The sequence below is a fragment of the Plutella xylostella genome, chromosome 4 (assembly GCF_932276165.1).
Source record: "Plutella xylostella chromosome 4, ilPluXylo3.1, whole genome shotgun sequence".
In the NCBI taxonomy this organism is placed as follows: Eukaryota; Metazoa; Arthropoda; class Insecta; order Lepidoptera; family Plutellidae; genus Plutella; species Plutella xylostella.
The window spans coordinates 11,527,706-11,548,082 of NC_063984.1; the positions used below are offsets into that span (position 1 = coordinate 11,527,706).

At 38.3% G+C, this 20,377-nt stretch overlaps 1 protein-coding gene and 1 long non-coding RNA gene across 3 annotated transcripts; both read left to right on the plus strand.

Moving 5' to 3' along the window:
* The first annotated feature begins 239 nt into the window (after nt 1–239).
* LOC125491028 lies at nt 240–1,450 on the plus strand. Its single transcript, XR_007268060.1, has 2 exons — nt 240–989; nt 1,074–1,450. It is a non-coding gene; the product is annotated as an uncharacterized LOC125491028 (long non-coding RNA).
* Nucleotides 1,451–2,379: 929 nt separating this feature from the next.
* On the plus strand, nt 2,380–20,186 carry LOC105381800 (inactive hydroxysteroid dehydrogenase-like protein 1). 2 transcript variants are annotated; one of them, XM_048631856.1, is made up of 7 exons: nt 2,380–2,734; nt 15,426–15,548; nt 17,215–17,325; nt 17,721–17,794; nt 18,373–18,519; nt 19,035–19,262; nt 19,911–20,186. In XM_048631856.1, the coding sequence occupies exons 1-7, from the start codon at nt 2,569–2,571 to the stop codon at nt 20,019–20,021; spliced, it is 960 nt and encodes a 319-aa protein (XP_048487813.1). In that variant the 5' UTR covers nt 2,380–2,568; the 3' UTR covers nt 20,022–20,186. The 2 variants fall into 2 exon arrangements, with proteins under 2 accessions (XP_048487813.1, XP_037977265.2); XM_038121337.2 differs by lacking the exon at nt 18,373–18,519 and having other exon boundaries at nt 17,721–17,941.
* Nucleotides 20,187–20,377: the final 191 nt, after the last annotated feature.

Consider the following 20,377-nt stretch of genomic DNA (forward strand, 5'->3'; position numbering starts at 1 on the left):
ACAAAGTTCAAGGCGTAACCTTGAGTTAACCTGCTTTGTTTAACCTGCGGTATCTACCTACATCTACAACATAGTTAAGTAAGTAATAAGTATGTATAATTTTGCTCTGACTTGGCCGCTACGTGTCGCTACAGCCACGTGTAGTGGTCGGCATACTGGCAATTTGTACTTATATAAGCACTTAATACCAATGATGCTGCCATATTTATGGAAATAATTCACCATTCAGGTATCCTAGAGTCAAGACTATGTAAATATCTATCTAACTACTTACTTAACTATACCTTCCACTTCAATATCATTTACAGGCAAAATAACTAAGTATTTGTTTTTCAATCACGTCCGTATACAGTTGTGAGTGAATATTGTGAGCAGAAAAGTACTTACCTAATAAACTAACGCTATTGTGAGTGAGTGCTCTTACGTGATTCAAAGACAAATAAATATACCTACTTAAAGTTATGGACTTATGGTTGTGCTAGTGTCGACAAATTATATTTAATTATGTAGATATGATTCAAATCCTACCTAAACTCCATACGATGAGCATGCGAATGTAACACCTACCTAACACAAGTTTTATAAATTAGTTAATAATCAAGTTTCGAGTCATAGTTATAAAAACTTAACGTGAAGTCGCCTCAAGGTAGCTAAAGTTCATTCACACTACATGCTTAAGTATAGTATCTTTGTCCTCAAGTACCTAAAAACGATAACTACCTGAGCATTTTTTATAGAAGCTAAATTTAGGTAGATATATCAGGAAACATACTAGTTATTATTAGTCAGTGCGGTCACAGTCATACTTAGCGAATGGGTACCAGGTTAACAGCAGTGCGCGGTGGTATCAAATAATTGAGAAATGTTCATAATAGCAGTTTTAGTTTTATTGTCACTCCTGGTGATACTGGCAGCCTGTGAAGTGATAAGGAACTATTGTGTAGTTGGAAACAGGGATGGGACCGGAAAGACGTTGAAGAAATGGTCAGGTGAGTCAAAGTTTCGGTGTTTAATGTTTTATGGCAGAAATAAACTTTTATCATTTTAATATATTATTTGTATATTTGTTATAGCCCCAATAGAAGTGATCAAGAACAAATTGAGCGGACGCAAGATCCTTCACGAAGAAAATGCAATAAAAAACGAACAGCCTCCAAAAGTGTCTACTGTAGTGTCAATATCTAGTGCAGCTACTGACGAAATAACTTAATAAGCAAGTGGCAGTGATGGTGGTGTCTTCGCTTTAATCTTTCTGAACTAAAGGAGTAAATGATATAAGTCAATGAGTAAATGATAAATAACTACTGGATCAGTGGCCAAAGGTCGATTAATGCTGTTGATCCGTCCAGGATCTTTTTGTTTAATCTAAAATATAATAATATATAGTTAGGTAAGGTACATAAATGTAATATATTGTGCTGTTTTACCAATGAATACAAGTAAAAAAAGTCCTATGTGTTTCTATTACATATTATATGAAAGTAATAAGTACTATGCATATATCTGATCACAGCTCATACCTAATTAGCCTCTGACTTCACAACTCCTGCCAAAACAGCAATCGGGCCCCACGCAGGAGCACAGGAGCTCCCAGAATACAGCCCCTTGAAATCGTTCACTCATGGAATGGGTGACTGTGCCATGCATGTGCTGCTTCTCATCACTGACGCGAGACTATGTTCTGAACTACAGGCGCTTCTTTTCGTAAGTATGAATAATGAATATGGCAATGTTTTCTCCAGTGGAATATAGATAATAGTATGTTTTAAGGCGCAGCGCCTTAGTTATTAAAACGAGACAACGATGACAAACAAACAAACAAACTAAACCGCCTTTGTGTACATAGATAGACTGTCAACTGTAATGATCTGTACCTATTTTGTATGTTTCTATGTGTACCTACCTATGCAGAAAGTGTTCAAATAAATAAATAAACACTCTCAGTCACTTCTCGTTAGGTACGGCATAGTTGTTTATAAAATACTCTTCCTAATCCTTGCGTCTTGCATCCCCGCCGAGGATGGTTGTCGAAGAAGAGGGAGACATAATTATAGTGCGTAGCGTATTATCAGTACTTATCTACTAATAAATTAGCATTAAACGAAATTAATATTATAATATCATTAAGAAAATTAACAACCACATTGTTAAGTACCTAACTACCAACTTACCTAACTACCTAATACTAAACGATACCAAAAAGTAATTTGGGTAAGATAGTTAGAAGTAATTATGGTAGGGTATCAGGGATGTGTGAAATCTCTGTACAGTATTAACTATATTTTACATACCTACTGGTAAAGTTCATAGGTCGACGTTAGTAGCGTATTGTCAACGGTATCGATTGATACCCGGGTACAGTAAAGTACACGGCACTTATAGCTTATAGGACTCACTCAGTGCGCGGTCAGCATGCAGCGCCGCCGTGTGTGTCGCTCTATTCTCCAATCACCGCCCGTTCCGAATTCAAATCTTGCAGCTTGACAGCTCGGATACCCGCCAAATTGTGTCCATAGATAAACAAACTTTTCATCAGTGCATCCAGCCAGTTATCAATTAAAAACAAAAATGTTTTTTGTTGTGCCTGCGTTAGCGGTGATAGGCGCCGTAGTTACGACCGTCTTTATCCTGGATTCCCTCAGGAGTCCCCTGGAGCTGATAATATCGTATCTAATGCCGTATTTCTTGCCGGGAGAAGAGCAGTCGCTCGTGAAGAGATTTGGACCTTGGGCCGGTAAGTTTTAAGTGATAATTTGCAGTGTTTATGGTCAGATTCCGATATTCTCGTCGTGTATAGACGGAAAGTTAGGTCAAACGTGTTCCGATGTTGCACAATTTCTTCTTGATTAATTCTTCGTTCGTACGCAGTTTAGAGGAGAATCATTTCAAGGTTATGCTGTTCGGTGAGCTTAGGGCTAAGGGACTCACTTTTACATTAATCTAGTTCCTAGATCTAGTCTAGTAGCCCTTGACCTAGGCTTGCCCAACAGGCTTAAGCAATATTTATATTGGATTACCTACAACTAGGTTATGTGTGATATCGTTACTTAAAATACAAATCATTAACCGATAAGGGCAACTATGTACTCGATAAAAAATAATTTAGGATTAAGTAAGTACCTACTTGCCCTTATTTACGTATTTAAATAAGTCACTGTGCGTAAATCTATTATGTTGTTAAACTAATTAACAATGCATAGAATTTTTCTTTGGTTACGCAGGTAGGTACGAACTTGTTTCAATTTATTTGCATAAGTACTTATCTATTTCCGTAGGTCTTCAATATAAGTACCATTAGGTATGTATATTAGTAACTTAACTTATGACAGTAAATAACTTGGTACTTTTGGTAGTATGGGATCGAAAGTCGGCAGTGGCTGTATGAGAAAGGCGAGGAATCTCAATCAACGCGAGCGTTTCAGTTCATATTTTAATCATCTACAATAATCTACATCATCAGCAGCAGCAGTGGGTAGGTATTTGTTTCTATCTTTCTTGACGTTGTCTTTCATTCCGCAACCTTGCCCACAACAGTTTTTTGGGTTATTATTATTCATTACCTACCTACTTTATCCCATCCCAAGTCCCAGGATATCTGAGTCTGCATTGGGGATCTCTGTTTTTGGATAGGTATACATATAACGTCCAAAATTATTCGTGTTGAATCTGTTTGATTTACATATTTTAATTACAAAATTAAAAATAATAAAAGAAGCAGTAGGTAAGGTAGTAATGTTGACTTCACATTCATTTCCTGAAGCCGATGCACGGACCTTGAGCGGTGCAGTTAATACCTATTTAATGCAGTTCATATTATTTTAATTATAATTCACCATCCAATTTTCTTTGTTTTATAAGTCCTATCTCCTATCTATGAATAAATCCCAGCTTGTTAGGGTCATTGAGTTATGATAGTAGGTATAAATGTTCTAAGCTCTAAGCTAGTTAACATATAATAAATAGGTATTATTCAAGAACCACAATGCTCCTGAAATCATAAATACCGAATTCTACTTATACCTACATCGAACCGAACAACACTTCCAAAGAAACATAACTCACAGAAGAAAGTTTGACCAGCTACCGTACCACCACCGACACATTAGCTACCAAGAATCAGCAGCATCGCTTATTAGTCAAACATATGTCAGATCCATACAAATTACGTCAGATTTGACAAGCGGGCCCCCGACGCTGCTCAATGGACTGTTTAAAAACTGCTTATGTTCCGTTGTGATAACCCTGTAGCATGTCATTTAAGCCCTGTCTGTGAATAAACGAGCAACTTTCGCCACATGCTCTTCAATGTTGAACTCTAGTCTAAGACTGCTCAGACCAGTCCCGTCTCATCTCGAAACGAAGGGCTGCAGGAAGTGAGGCAAGACCTGATAGCCTTGGGGCTGCGCTGGCGGGCCCTTGCATTCTAGCCCTAAAACGTATGAGGATTCAGGGTGTCGGTTTAGGCTAGGTCTAAGGGCTTGCTAATTTCAGTGTTATGTTAATACGAGTGATAGTTCTAGCCACTATAAGAATTGATGCAGCCCGGATATAATGAATTGAATATTATCCCTGTATATTGTAGAAGTTTGCAAGTAATGTCATTTAATCAAAATTTACAGTAACCCAACGGCAGCGTAGGTGCTTACAGGGTGTTAGAAAGCGGTTTCGAAAAGGTGTGACGCAGAAGGTCGTTCTGAAATTTCTTCTAAGACTTTTTAAACTGCAACTCCTTACATTATGCATTTGCAGAGAACATAGACCTCTGACGTAAGTGACTAGGAAGACGGTGAAGAGAAAGCCAAAGGCCACGAGGGCTCACTTCTGGTTGCGTCCGTCGAGTCTGCGCCTGAAGTGAAGGACATGCAGTAAAAGTTCACGCAATTAACTCGAGAATCGAGATATGTAGTAGGAAGAGAATAGGTTCTTGCCGGTTTACAAAAGTTTACTTGATTTTACCGCTTCCCTGTCCCTTTGTTAAAACTAGATACCTACTTAATTCGAAAATGTACTGAAATAAGTATTTACTTATTCTACTTACATATAATTATTATGTGAGCCAATTGCTCATTAGTAAGTATACATTTAATTTCGTCACTGGAGGATGTTCATTTGATGCCCCCAAGTCTATAACAAGTATGCATCTATAGCAGGTTTAATGTATTCCTAGAGTCTGTTCCTATCTATCCTATAAGGTTAGGTCATAGGTCATATATATCCATCGGCATTTGAATCATCATAACGCAACGGCATAATCGTTTAGCGTTCATTTACAAGTCTGGAGCGTAGTGTCTCCGGTATCGGTGTGAAGTGAAAAATAATGAAATTAACACAATGCAACAACAAAAAAAGCATTATTTGGACAATGTTATTTAGCCTTATGTTAGCGCTTACATTTGATACTGCCTAATTCTGTGGCAGGACTTTATATTTCTATGGGTAGGACGAAGGTAGGACATAGGATTGGATCACACCGATATATTATGCAAGAAATCAGTCAAGTCTAGAAAAGCTGGGATGGAATGCGTAGGTCTAAAACCAAAGTTGTGCAACTGACGACCATTGTTCTGGCGACTGTAACTGTGATAGATAGGTAGTAGGTCTCTCTTGAGTACTGAGTCAGTCCTGAGTTCCTGACTCATGCACTTTGGCATTTCACATAGGTAATTTACGAGTGTATAAGTTTACTATTCTTACCTGTATGTGCCTATATACTATATCTGGTATATCAAACAAGCATGCACAAAGAGCTAGCGAACCAATCCACCGCGCCGCCGCCGGTCTTGGCGATGCTTACAGTTTTGTATAGAATAATTTTATAATAAGGAAGTACCTACAACAATATTTAAAAAGCTATACTTAACCTGATTAATATTGTGTCCAACAACCGTCTCGTCCGAAACAACGACAACTCTGCATTAAATTATAGACGGGAGAGTTATGAGATCATTTTAGCAGTTGTTTATTATGGTCTAACTTATGGTTACCAGTTATGAGCCCTGTTGGATTAATTTCAGAGCTGATTACAGTTTTAGAAATAATTTGCTTTGAGCCAACGAGACGCGGCCGCAACCATGCCACGTAATTTCTGTGTTTATTCAGCTAACGTAATGTGAAATTGAAGTTTGTTCACAGTTGGTAAATATTGGTTCAATCCGTAGATTGTTTTGTAAGTGATAAGTGTCATAGACATAGACGGACGAAGAGCTTTAAGAAGCCGGTATAATATAGCGACTCCTTATTAGGGAATGCAATCTCGTACGAGATTTCCACCTAGCGAGATCTCGCGAGACTCAAAACGCAGTCTCGCGAGATCTCGCAAATTACGAGATCTCGCGAGATTGGGAGGATGTCAATAAAAACATTATGCAAATGCTTGTATTAGGAACTAGTAACTGACATGATTTGTAATTAAATAGAAACTTCGTTGTTAGTTATTAAAATAATGTAAGTTTCTTTTAAAAATCAACAGCAGAGTACATATTATTTTGTCTCTAACTCTAATAACATTTGTTTATGTCTATACCTAATTATTATAAGTCCCTACTGTAGCTAATAAGTTCAAATTCATACAATATTGGTAACAAAATAATGATTTTAGTTTCAATAATTAAGAGTAATACAACATTACTGTTTATAAATAAAAACAAAAATTTAACTTCACAAGTTTGAAATAACTGTTGTGAGATCGTATTAATTAAATACAATAAGTTTAAAGTAGAAGATGAAGTTATGAAGGTACGGAAAGGCAAGTTAGTTTGTCTGAAAATGCCTTGTCAAAAAACACATATTTTGTATGAAAAACACGTCGTCACGCTGCATTTATCGATCTCGTTATCTCGCGAGATCTCGTACAAAATTTGACGAGATCCAATCTCGTAAAATATGGCCGAGATCTCGCGAGATCGAGATCTCGGCGAGACGAGATTGCATTCCCTACTCCTTATAAACAGTAACGGTCTTATTCATAAAAAAACCTTAAAGTAGGTTTACTGAGCTCAATAGCTACGGAACACAGGTCTCCCGTAACTTTTTATGAATAAGACCGTATGTCTGTACAATATGTTGATTATTGCTAGGGAACTCCATATAGTAACTTTGTTTATTGGGGAACTCTTTTAGGCAGTCGGTGTGTGGTTTGCCTATGGGATGGGGTGGAAGGGGATCCCATAGAATCCAGTTTTGTATAGATTTTGTAACTAAATCAATCTAAATTCTCTCTACTTAAACGAACCTACCGATCTGCGATACGCTAAAATAATATTGGTTTTAGGTAAGTATACATACGGTTAGGTAACACCCGTAGGTATCTGTGATATGGGACCCTATCTACAATGTCCACAAGGAACGTATAGAACGTATCCAAAGATCTTTCACTAGACATCTAGCATATCACGAGAAAGGTTTTAGTCACAAAAACTCTTACGATGCTCGCCTTGATTACTTTAGGATAATATCATTAGAATCTCGTCGTAAACTGTTGGAATTAATTTTCCTATGGAAGCTCGTCCACGGGGTTTCATTTTGTCCGGAAGCATTGAACAGAATATCCCTAGCGGTGCCCAGATCTAATCGTAGACTGCCTCATACCCGCACCTTCCATATTCCAACCTTCAGGACAAACACCGGAAATAACTCTCCCTTATTTAGAATGCTATCCGCGTATAACCAAATAAATGAAGAGATACATGCCAACGCTGAAACTATTGACATTTACCATGACTCTCTAGCAATTTTCAAAAGTACAGCACTGAACCATTTGGTAAAAATGAATTAATAATATTGATTTTAGTTTTAATTAATTATTTGTTTTTATTTTATGCTATAGCCTAGTATAAAGTATAAATACATTTTTTAATGAAATTTATATAAAATTATAAGCTAATGTAATTTATGATGTATGAATGTTTTTAAATTCTTTTAATATTAATTCTGTATAATATTGCATGCCAACTATTAAGTATTTAGCAGTTCAATGAATGTTGCTTCCGCCTGTAATAGGGATGCACACGAGAACCTTTTTGTGTCTTAGTTTTTAATAAATTGCATGTGTGTTATTCTGTTGGTGGAACAATAAATAAATAAATAAATAAAAAAATAAAGAAGAGGATTGTATCTAACTGCGGAGACCGAATGCACCTAAATGGCACAAGCGTTGAACTGTCGAGTGCGTTGCGCAAGCGCAGCCCATCTTGCGAATTTACCTGCAAAGTGCCTGGGGGGTCTAAGACGAAAAACTAAGTTTCGGAGCTGCGCAAGCCACGTCTCTATCTCGTTGTATTAAACGTGCTAATTGCTCGACGGTTCTCGTTCGTTAGTTTTTCGTCAGTATAGAGTAACCCTCCTGCCACTACAATGTTCTGTGTCGCAACCTGCCGGCGAGCTCACATGGAGATATGCAGATAGATAGAGATATACGCTCTCATCGCATGCATAGACTACTGATAGGGTTGCCTTTACCTTTGCACATTGTGCACTATGTACAGTCCATCCTATACAAAGTCATGAAAATAGGCTTTTTGCAAACGCTTTTTGTCATTGTTTCATGTTTACGCGCGACTATGCGTGGCGTGGAGCAGTGTGTAAACCCCTATAAATAAAATAACAATTGATGATTTCTACAGGTGTTTCAAAATGGTTATAACAGTAATCTGAAAGGGAGTGACTCAGGGGCCACATGAACCTCATCTCGATTATTTACCAAATTTGCAACTCCCTGTACAACGTAATATTAAGTAATGAAGCCTGATAGGTATTAGACGCAAGTAGTTGTTTAGCTCCCATAGAAAAGTTTGAAAAGCCGTTACTCAATTTTAATGACACAGCTTCTTTTGTTCGCTTTCATATTATTATGATGACCATATCGAAGATGACGTTGCCTCTTACTTCATAATTGTATTATGCAACTGCAAGCATCAAAACATCATTAGGCGGGGTGGACACTCAGAGGCATAAGTAGTTACACTCTGCAGTTTAAACCGCCATGAAATATAAGTTACTAGCTGTTCCCGCGAGCTTCGCTTCGCCTTAAAAAGTTTTCCCGTGGGAATTCCGGGATAAAAAGTAGCCTATGTTCTTTCCCACGGTTTAGACCATATGTGTACCAAATTTCATTCAAATCCGTTCAGTAGTTTTGGCGTGAAAGAGTAACAGACAGACAGACAGACAGACAGACAGACAGACACAGTTACTTTCGCATTTATAATATTAGTTAGGATTAGGATGTTATAACTAGGTATAAATTTATGGCAAACAAACTCTTTTGGTAGGGGAGACCGGGGACAAAAGTAACAGTTTGCATCTTCTGTCTGATTTCTCGTTATTGATAACATTTACGATAAAATAAATATAGTCACATAAAACTTTCGTTTATAGTCTACAAAAATCCATTATTACTTTACCTAATACATCTAGAATTTTAGCATTTCTAAGGCCTCAAAAAAAAAAGGGAAATCGTTACTTTCGACCCCATGGTCAGGACGAAAGTAACAAGGCATGGGTCGAAAGTAACAACCCATAAATTCTGCCCAATGTTATAAATACGATTCAAAAGAAAGAACAAAAAAAACAATCATATTATTTAGTTAAGAAAACTTCTTGAAAAACTATCGAAACTAAAAAAAACTTATGACTTATTGGCAAAACAAAAAAAAACTTCTTAATATAAACTGTAAATGAGATCCATCATTTAAACTGACAAACTGATAAGAAGTTGTTTTATTTGTGCCATAATATACAATATTATGACACAAATATCTAATCAAAACAATAAAAAATAAAAATTTATAATGTGGCATGGCAAACTTACGTAAGTAATTCGTTACTTTTGTCCTGCCGCGAGCTGTTACTTTTGTACCCATCCCCATTTTTTAAATATTAGGCGACATAACTTTAAAACAGCACGTGTTATTCGAAAACAATTTATGACATGCTACAGACAATCTTATAATGAATCAATGAACAAATAGTCATATGGTTCTTGGCATCTTAATTCTACGTAAACACTAAATGAATAAATACCAAAAAACTTACTTTGGGTGTGTAAAATCACGAAAAGCTCACTAAAACAATCTTGCACCGCGGCACGGGCGTGGAAAATGATATCATGCGTGGGGGGCATCGCATGCTGACTACCAGCTGTAGCTTGGGACGTTAAGGCTATTGGGGAAGTCCACAGAGTCTTTGTTACTTTCTACCCGCTGTTACTTTTGTCCCCGGTCTCCCCTACTAGGTACATCATGTTTTGGAATGACTTGGTACAATGCCCATAAGCAAGGAACTATACTAGAATCTAACGTTTTCGTGGTTTCCTCACGATGTTTTCCTTCAACGGACTTCAGCCTAAGATCACGTACCTCTACCTACATCTAACCAATTGATATTTAAAATCAAATTAGTTAGGTCCTTGCGGCAAGTTACACTAGTATTCCCATCTGATATGTATGGTTTGTGTAGGTACTTTTGTACCTTCATCTACTTTCCATAGCTAGTCCTGCCCATCGTATATAACTACCGTAACGTAAAGTTTGTGCTTATACGGTGCTTGGACGATGAAACCGTAAGTGCTTATACAATGAATATACTTACGAACTATTCTTTAACGAAGTGCTGAGTATGCGGGTTACGTACGCAGAGGCACTCGTCATCTTCAACATACAGGGTGAACTTTCGTGACGTGAATTTACGGTCAGCTTCAAAGAATAACTCTGAAAGCACAATAAAACAGCTGTTCCATACATTTCAGTACGGAAAAACTTAAAAATTGAACATGAAACGTCGTTTATTTTCGCGATTTTATAGAGTTACCCTCATAAGCTACATTCTAGGTTGGGGCCCATAAAAGCATGTAACACCTTAGTCGTAAGCTTCATAAGAATAAAATAGTTTTGAATTGAAAATTGAAAATAATTAAAATTGCTCATTATGACGGGTACACTCACCTGTCATCGGGAACGTCACTAATAAAACTACACTCTGTATACATAGAAGTGGACAACACATACTCAAGTGACAAGTTATTGACATACATTCCGACGTCTTCTCTAGTACTTATGTGGTAACTAACTACCTACTTATGTGTATGGTAAACAATACATAGAGGCCGCGAAAATGTACCAAAGCGTTGACTCGTGTCACGGAAATGGATGTTACTAGATAATGGAGGAAAGTTTTCTTTCATGTACGGTAACTGAGAATCTTAGCTTGTCAATTTATTAATTATAAAATAGTAGGAAAAGGTGGCCTTAAATCTTTACTATATAGACAACCTAGCTACTACCTATGTCTATGCTATCCTAAGTATATTTTTAACACCTCTCTACATAACGTAATAAAATCAACATTACGTGTTGATCAAACTCATTACGATCCGCTGCAATTGTGTGTTTTTAAAATGTCAATGTAATTTGTTACATGCACCTGGAATGGAATTAAGACATAATTTCATACAATTTCTTGCTAAGTACTTATAACAATTCTTTCTATCTTACACACAAATTAAATGAGTAAACTTACAATATGTTTTCAAAATACACCATGTGCTGTGAATAATAGCTAATGGTCATAACCATAACTATGTGTATTTTGTTGATAAAATATCCTACACCAATAGTTTACATACATATAGGTACCTTCCTAATGGACTACTCATAATTCTTCTTCTTCTTTCGTGTCAGTCGATTCGCATTCATTTCACTGTGGGGAAAGGATTAGCCAATCTTTCGATTGCCCAGGGTGCACCGCGAGGAGGTTCCTTTCATGCACCCCAGGAGGTATACATAATATAATACCTACCCATAGTTATGACTCTGACTGCTGCTTATGAATAGTAATGTTATGACCGCTTGTTCCTAATAGCCACGTTTCTGAAATGACGATTACATATAAAATGTTGAAGGGCTTACAAATCTTACAATGTTACTGTTATTGCTTGTGTTTACATTATGATGACATATTCTCTAGATTAGTATTTAAGAAGAAAAGTAGCCATACGCTAAGTATATATACCATATGCCATATGCTACCAATCATCATCATCACGATCCATCACGTCCCCTCTGCTGGGGCACGGGTCTCCTTCCAATGAAGGAAGGGTTTACGCCTAGTCCACCACGCTGTCCTAGGGCGGGTTGGTGGACCCCAAAGCACAAGCAAGCTCGTCAGCAAATTTCGTCTTAATATGATATATACCTTTTTTGGTTATTACCATCTTTATTGCAACATCCTGTATCATATATGTACCTGTGCTCAGCATCTATCTGTCCTGTAAATATTTTCTCACACTTGTCAAAAACGTCGTGTTCTACCGCCTATCATAATATTTACTTTTACTATTCATATTTACTTAAGTACTCTTATACATAGGTATTATCCTAATTACGACGCAGCTAATAGTTCTCATCAACAGCAACTACCTAAGGTTTACAGTGAGTAAAGTTCCAACGGAGCACTAGTGTTTTTTTTCTTTCGTCTGGGGCGGAATTTACTGAATGACCCCACAGGGCTTGATCGATCCTACCTACCTTACCCATAATGATTTGTCTACATAGGTATACGAGGTGAAAGCTGTTCCTAACCAGCACGGATTTAGGAAGAAACACTCAACGATATTAGCAGTATATAAATATATTCAGGAGATCCATAACTACCTTAACGACAAGAAATATGCTATAGGACTTCTATTAGATCTTACGAAGGCCTACGATAAAGTCTCTCATAAAATACTTCTGACCAAACTATATGACTCAGGAGTACGCGGACTACTATATGACTGGTTTCACTCTTACCTAGCTAACAGAAAACAATACGTTCAACTACAATATACCGACCTAGACAAGCAACAAATAATATCTATGAAATCTACTACCGGAACAACAAACTGCTCTATTCCACAAGGAAGCGTCTTAGGATGTGTTCTATTTCTTATCTATATAAATGATTTACCAAACCATATAACAGCACATAACACATTATTTGCAGATGACATTTCTATACTACTCCAAAGCACTTCCGAAGATGACTGCAATAATCAAATTAAAAACATATTCAACGAAACGAAAACCTGGCTTTTTAATCACAACCTAGAAATCAATATTTTAAAAACGAAAATCATCCAATTCAGACCTTATCAAAAAGCTCCTCTCAACCTTCAACTAGACCATGTAGAAAATGTCACAGATTTTAAACTCTTAGGCATAAATATAGATACCCACATAAACTGGAAAAGTCACATACAAACCATAAAAACTAAACTATCACAATTTATTTATGCACTAGGTGTACTAAAAGTAAATACAGACCTCAAAACGGCATTGTCGGCTTACTATGCCTACGCAAACGCATGGCTGAGCTACGGCATCATCCTATGGGGAGACAGTGTAGATGTGCACGACTTGTTTGTTTTGCAAAAAAAATGTCTCAGAATTATATCCAATATACAGAACACAACTAGTTGCAAATCATACTTTACCGAACACAAAGTCCTAACCCTACCATCTATTTATATCTATGAAATAATCAGATTTGTAAAATTACACATGAACCTTTTCAAACAAGTAAACGAAATACATCAAATAAATACAAGAAATAAGAATAAATTAGCAGTACCACAGTCAAATATGCAGATCTTCAACAATAGCCCATATTTTAAATGTATCAAAATCTATAATAAACTACCTAACACTATTAAATGTGAAAAAAATTATAAAATATTTTTCCGCAGTTTAAAAACATTACTTATAGAAAGGTGCTATTATTCTGTAAATGAATACTTATTAGATAGTTTTTAAATATTCTAAAATTGTTAAATATATAAAATAGGTATATCATAAAGTTTAATGTTTTATGTTATAAAGTTTTATGTTATGTTTTATAATTTTTAAGTAAGTACCTAGTTAAGTACTTACATAATTGTTTAGTTTTTAAGAAAATGTTGCTATGCCCTGCAGGGAGCTATGTTAAGGATACTTAATGTACATAGATGTAAGAACAGTGTAATACCAACATAGTTGCAATAATAAATGAATATGAATATGAATATGAATATGAATATGAATATGAATACATTGCACAAAACTTATGTAACAAGTAGTGCCATGTAAAGTTCTGCACACACACTACATAGATGGGTCAAAGTTATGGGACGCCGATCAAGTCACGATTACAGAAAACGAAAGTTGCTTCTGCAGTCTAGCTGAAGTTAGGAATTAAGAAGGTACGTAGCCTAGATAATTTCATATTGGTTTTATGAGATAAGGCATTAGGTATTTCGGCGCATCCTCTAGCTCCTTAGACAAGTTCTAGCTCCGATAACAAAGGGTTTATTTGAATTAGCCTGGTGTATGAAATCATACGATAATAGAATGCATTCAGGTTCTACATAACCTGGCATACTTACATCCTACAGTGACGAAGGTTTTAGGAGGCCGGTGTGTTAGTACCCATCATGAAATATGTTGAGGTTCATAATAATCAGTCAATCCATAAGGGTGGCTGATGGGGGTCGTGTCATATGGACCCTTCGCCCCTGGTGTGCTGGTTTTTGGTCACAGTAGCCTTGTTCTGTATTCACCGTGGAAATGAGACTGCGACCACCACGCGACCACGACCACGGCTCAGGGGGTCTACTCCTGCTTGATGAAGTTTCTGAGAGCTAATGTTTAATGTACTTAACGATATTAGAGTCGTGGTTAACGCCGTAATTCGTATTTCTTTAAGCAGGTATAGCCCCCAGTCAGCAACTATACTTAGGTACCTACGTCAGTTACTTCAACTACTTACATCTAACCGCATAGCATTTTACATAAATGAAGAAGCTTTAAAATAGGCCTATGTCGTAAGTTTTCAAGGTCTTCTATCTTATTAGGTACGTGGTTTACGGTAATATTATGGTTTTTCTACTTGCTACTTACATACAAACCTACCATCTATTTATCTATACAGTGGCAGTTCCTTAGGCTGCGTCCCCAGTTGGCAAACAGCCTTAATACTACTTAGGACTTTAGGAGTCCTACTATAAGTAAGTATAAATACTTAGTATAATCGAATCTTTGGACCACACACTCATTCATCTCTTATTTTTTACGTCTCTTTCGTAAGCTAAAGTGTGCGTGTCCATTTTCTCTCATAATTTTCCTTTTTTCACACTTCAGTATTTTTTTTACTTAAGTACCTACCTTATTTTCATCTGTTCCCATAATAATATGCCTATTGTGTCTATTCCATTTACATAATTTATTTATCTAGGTATGTGTGTATGTATCTAAACTATGGCCCAGTTTCAGAGTAAATCTACCTAATACCTAAGCATGAACTTAAGATCTTCTCAATGATCGTTCAGCCAATCACAGCGCTGCATTCCATAATGAAACTCTATTTATCTGGTCGTTCTTAATTCTGTGAACTAACATATATCTTCGTTAATGTTGCAGCGGTGACGGGGTGCACGGACGGCATCGGGCGGCAGTACGCGCTGGAGCTGGCGCGCCGCGGGCTCAGCCTCGTGCTCATCAGCCGCAACCCCGACAAGCTGGCCGCACTCGCCGGAGAGATCGGTGAGTACCATCGTCAGCCAATAGCACCAGTAGCACCACTGATGGGTCTTCTCCTAGTAACCCTGGAGGGAAGAAGGAAGCCTATATGGCCCAAACTCAAACGCACAGCCCGAAGACTGGAAGGTTATTGCCATAATCATCCCGCTTGGCAGGTGGGTTGGAGATATCACACAACACAAACATTTAGCATCGAAGACCCGACGACAAATATAAAAACCGGGACTTTCGTCATAGCAGTCAGGGTCAATAACCACTACCCACTACTATGGGAAATGACAATGGGAGTCATGTACAGAAATTATGATTATTTCTCTCTGTTAACATGGAAGTAGATTTTCTTCTGTTAATATAAATTTTGTAAGTCTGACCAGAAATCACATAATTTTTGTCTTGTCCTCATTTGAAATGACTTGATAAGGTCTAAGTGCATTTAACTAATTAGGTAAGTACCTAACTAATATAGCAGTCACAGTTTTAGCATCATAATTTATTAAGACCTAGGATATGTCTAGAATCTGTGTCTTGAGCCGGGGAATGCCATAATGGATTAGCAAGAAATTATTATGATAAAGCAATGAGTGTACGTGTGGGAAACAGCTAAGTTTGCACGATCCGTATATACAGGGTGTTCCATCAGTCATGAGAACTACTAACTCTATGTATCGTTGGTATCAGAGAGCCTTCTTTGCGACACCCTGTGTGATATGATGTGTGCAACTTAAGTCAGAGAAATCCGATTGCAAGCCCATAATATGTGTGGGATTATCTTGCTTGTGTTCAGGCAGTTTTTTTCTTAGTACTAAGTATTATTCGTATGTATTTATAAGTAAAGTATCTACCTACTTACTTAATATTATTAAGTATAAAGTATATCGATAGTGAATACTTACATAGATCTATCTTGCTTAGTAACAATATGCATACTTATCTAATTATAAGCTGTTAACCTTAGCAGCTCTAGGTACAATTGAATCATTGTAAGGTAGGTAAGTAACGTATGATCTTATGCTTATGTAATCTAGGTCCGACTGTGGAATTCAATCACATAGTAATTACCTAGTTTCTATGCACTTATAGTTCATTTGTAACTCAACACTGATCTAACCAAGATCATGCACACTGAAGTCTTGCAGAAGTATACACAACAAACATATAACGAACGATGTTAATTATAATAAACCGATTTATTCCACATCAAAGTTATCACAAAATCTATTTCTGTCCTAAAATAATTGATACTGTCGTGTTGGAGTATTACCCCCTTATTCATAGAAAAGTTACAAGACGTTTTAACTAATATGCTGTTTTGTCCCTCTCTGTCAAAGAACAAATTGTTCTTCGTCGGAGAGGGACAAAACAGTTTATTAGTTAAAACGTTTTGTAACTTCTCTATGAATAAGGGGGTTAGTTTGTAAAATATTGTACGATAAATAAAAACTTTTGAATTTGAATTAAATCAGTAACAATTACCCGATGCAGAATCCTACTCATATTATAAAGGCGAAAGTTTGTGAGTATTTGTGTATTATTTACACCCTGGATTAAGACATATCTTTACTTTTTAACGCGAAATTCCCACGGGATAACTTTTTAAGCTCGAAGCTCGCGGGAACAGCTAGTTGGACTTATCTCAAAAACTCAACATTTGATTGTTTCTCCATTCCAGAGAAGCAGCACGGGGTGAAGACGAAGGTGATCGTGGCGGACTTCAGCCACGGGGCTCCGGTCTACGAGCACATCGAGCGCGAGCTCGGCACCATACCCGTGGGGATACTAGGTGAGACGTGCTGGGTATTATAAGTGGTTTTATGTAACCCCGTCGCAAAGGCACTAAAATGGGGGAATTTAATCCACGACACAAAAAGAGGAGTGTTATAAGTTTAACGTATCGGTGTGTGTCTTTCTGTATGTGGTTGCGTAGCTCGCAAACGGCTGAACCTATTTTTGTTTCGTTTTTTGGATCAGAGATACAATGTAAATCGTTTTAGCCGTTCAAAAGCTATGTGACTTTGTTGAATATTGAGGGTTTTTAAACGTTGGCGTTGGTTAAGTTATTACAGCAATGAAAACGATCCACCGGCCATTGACTCTCCATATATGTCACTGGAACTGCTCGTGAGGGTATTTTAGTAGATACTTCACCGACTGTACCCTCCCTCTCCCTGTTTCCAGTGAACAACGTAGGCGTAAACTACCCGTACCCGATGCCGCTCTGCGAGGTGCCTGCAGCCACAGCATGGGAGCTGGTAGCAGTGAACGCGGGCGCGGTGACGCTGCTGAGCCGGCTGCTGCTGGCGCGCATGGCGGCGCGCGGCGCGGGCGCGCTGGTCAACGTCAGCTCGGGCTCCGAGCTGCAGCCGCTGCCGCTCATGACGGTTTATGCGGCTACTAAGGTGAGACTATACCTGGGTGTTATAAAGGTTGATAAATTTGTTAAATACGCGTTCGACCAATCACATTGCCGTATTTATCTTGAATCGCGATATAGGTCCGTTTTAACATAGATAAGCATGTTTCTCCAATTACAGCGCCGTATTTATCTTGAATCACCATATAAATCCAAGTTCAACGTAGATAAACACGTTTATGGCGCTTTCGACAAATCACAGCGCTGTATTTATCTTGAATCGCGATATAGATCCGCTTTCAACGTATATAAATAAGTGCATTCCACCTATCACAGCGCCGTATTTATCTTGAATCGTGATATAGATCCGTTGACAGCGTAGATACATTCGTTCAGAGCGCGTTCCAATAACAGCGCCGTATTCATCGCCGACCCAGCGCCGTGTGTATCTCGCACTTGCTATGAGCATAGGAGCTGGTGGCAGTGAACGCGGGCGCGGTGACGCTGCTGAGCCGGCTGCTGCTGGCGCGCATGGCGGCGCGCGGCGCGGGCGCGCTTGTCAACGTCAGCTCGGGCTCCGAGCTGCAGCCGCTGCCGCTCATGACGGTTTATGCGGCTACGAAGGTGATTGGCTGCGGGGTGGTTGGATGATCTGTGATTGGCTGCCGTCGTCGTCATTGATGAAAGTTGAGAGTGACCGGCCAGCTGATCAGCATAATTAATATAAACTTACGGGCAATTAAAAAGTTCCGTCTGCCATTAAAGTTACATAATATGTCACTGGTACTTTTTCATTGCATGGGAGTGCATTTAAGATTTCACTATGAAACGTGCTCTACTACATAGGTATACTTAGCATTCATACATTAGACATCAACGCGGAGTTCCAATAAAAATAAGTTCAAAATAATAAATTCATTAAATACCTTGCGGAAAATCCAATCATGACGACCTGCGCTCTAGGTATTAACTGACATTATACTTACTCACCACAATCACGATATAACTATCTATCCTATAATATTTATTTGATCACAAACCTAGTTAAAATGACATCAAGGTAATCGTCGCTCAGTTAGCTCGCCCAGATTGCACCTACCTATTCAACCCACCCCGCTCACCAACACCCCTTCCCGCAGGCCTACGTCCGCAGCTTCACGCACGCGGTCCGTGAAGAGTACGCGTCCCGCGGCATCGTGGTCCAGCACGTGTCGCCCCTCTTCGTCTCCACCAAGATGAACGCCTTCTCCGAGCGAGTGATGAGAGGCAGTCTGCTGGTGCCTGACGCTGAGAGCTACGCGCGGAGTGCGGTAGCGACGCTGGGAAGGGTGCAGGATACTACGGGGTTCTGGTCGCATGGGTTGCAGGTTAGAGCCACTTAGTCGTACTTTCTAATGCAATCTAGAAACATTGAGAATCTTTTTCATAGATAGGTAACCATAAATAACCCTCAGCGAGTGGTAATGGTCAAAAGCGACGAACCAACGAACAAAAATTGTCTCGCAAACTGGTATCGTGGTCCAGCACGTGTCTCCCCTCTTCGTCTCCACCAAGATGAACGCGTTCTCCGAGCGAGTGATGCGAGGCAGCCTGCTAGTGCCTGATGCTGAGAGCTACGCGCGGAGTGCGGTGGCGACGCTGGAACGCGTGCAGGATACCACGGGGTTCTGGTCGCATGGGTTGCAGGTGAGTTCGTCTTCGGGGACCGGGGTATCTAGATGTCCATTGCACAGAATATATGTATTGTCATAATTTAGTACCTATGTATAAATAGGCTTTCATCATCATAAGCCCTATACATAATCATCCATGGCTGAACCATCCTAAGGAGCGCTAAAATACTCTGCCTTCGGAATTCTTCACCCAGCTTTGTGCATAGCTCGTTCCATAGAACTCAGGCACCGTAAGGGTCCACGTTTCTGCATCATACGATACCATCACCACACACAGGTTGAAGACCTAACTGTACCATCTCTGAATATAAATTTCAACAGTTATTTGTTTTTTTGTTTCAGTACACCTTTATAAAGATGGTACCAGTGTGGCTGAGGACGAAGATAGGACACCACCTCAACAAGCAATTTAGAGAAGAATACATGCAAAATTCTAAAGTAAAGTCGAATTAAAATTTAATAGTGTAAATAACAATAATTAGGTGCTAATAGGTAATGATAATATTATTTACTTGTGTCTTTCACGTTTACAATAAAACAGTCTTATTTTATAAAAATGAGAAATTTCATGTCGTTTCTTCTAGACGCATTTTGATGATTACGAGTACTATTGACATGTATTTTTTATTTAATAGTTTTCTTCATCCCTAAACATTGCAGTAGTTATCTACCTATTTACCTAGGGTTCTTCTGATTAATGTGCCTGTGAAACTTGTACTAAGTAATTACTGAGCAGTGAGCATAGATAATTGAAGGTGGCCCGAGTTGATTCCCCATTCACGTATAGTACGTATAGTATAAGATAGTCT

Excerpts from the sequence above, each read along its gene's own strand:
- LOC105381800 (XM_038121337.2), top strand. The coding sequence starts at position 2,569 with ATGTTTTTTGTTGTGCCTGCGTTAGCGGTGATAGGCGCCGTAGTTACG. Across the intron at positions 2,735-15,425 it reads GAGATTTGGACCTTGGGCCG|CGGTGACGGGGTGCACGGAC; the intron begins GTAAGTTTTAAG and ends TTAATGTTGCAG. Across the intron at positions 17,942-19,034 it reads CGGTTTATGCGGCTACTAAG|GCCTACGTCCGCAGCTTCAC; the intron begins GTGAGACTATAC and ends CCCTTCCCGCAG.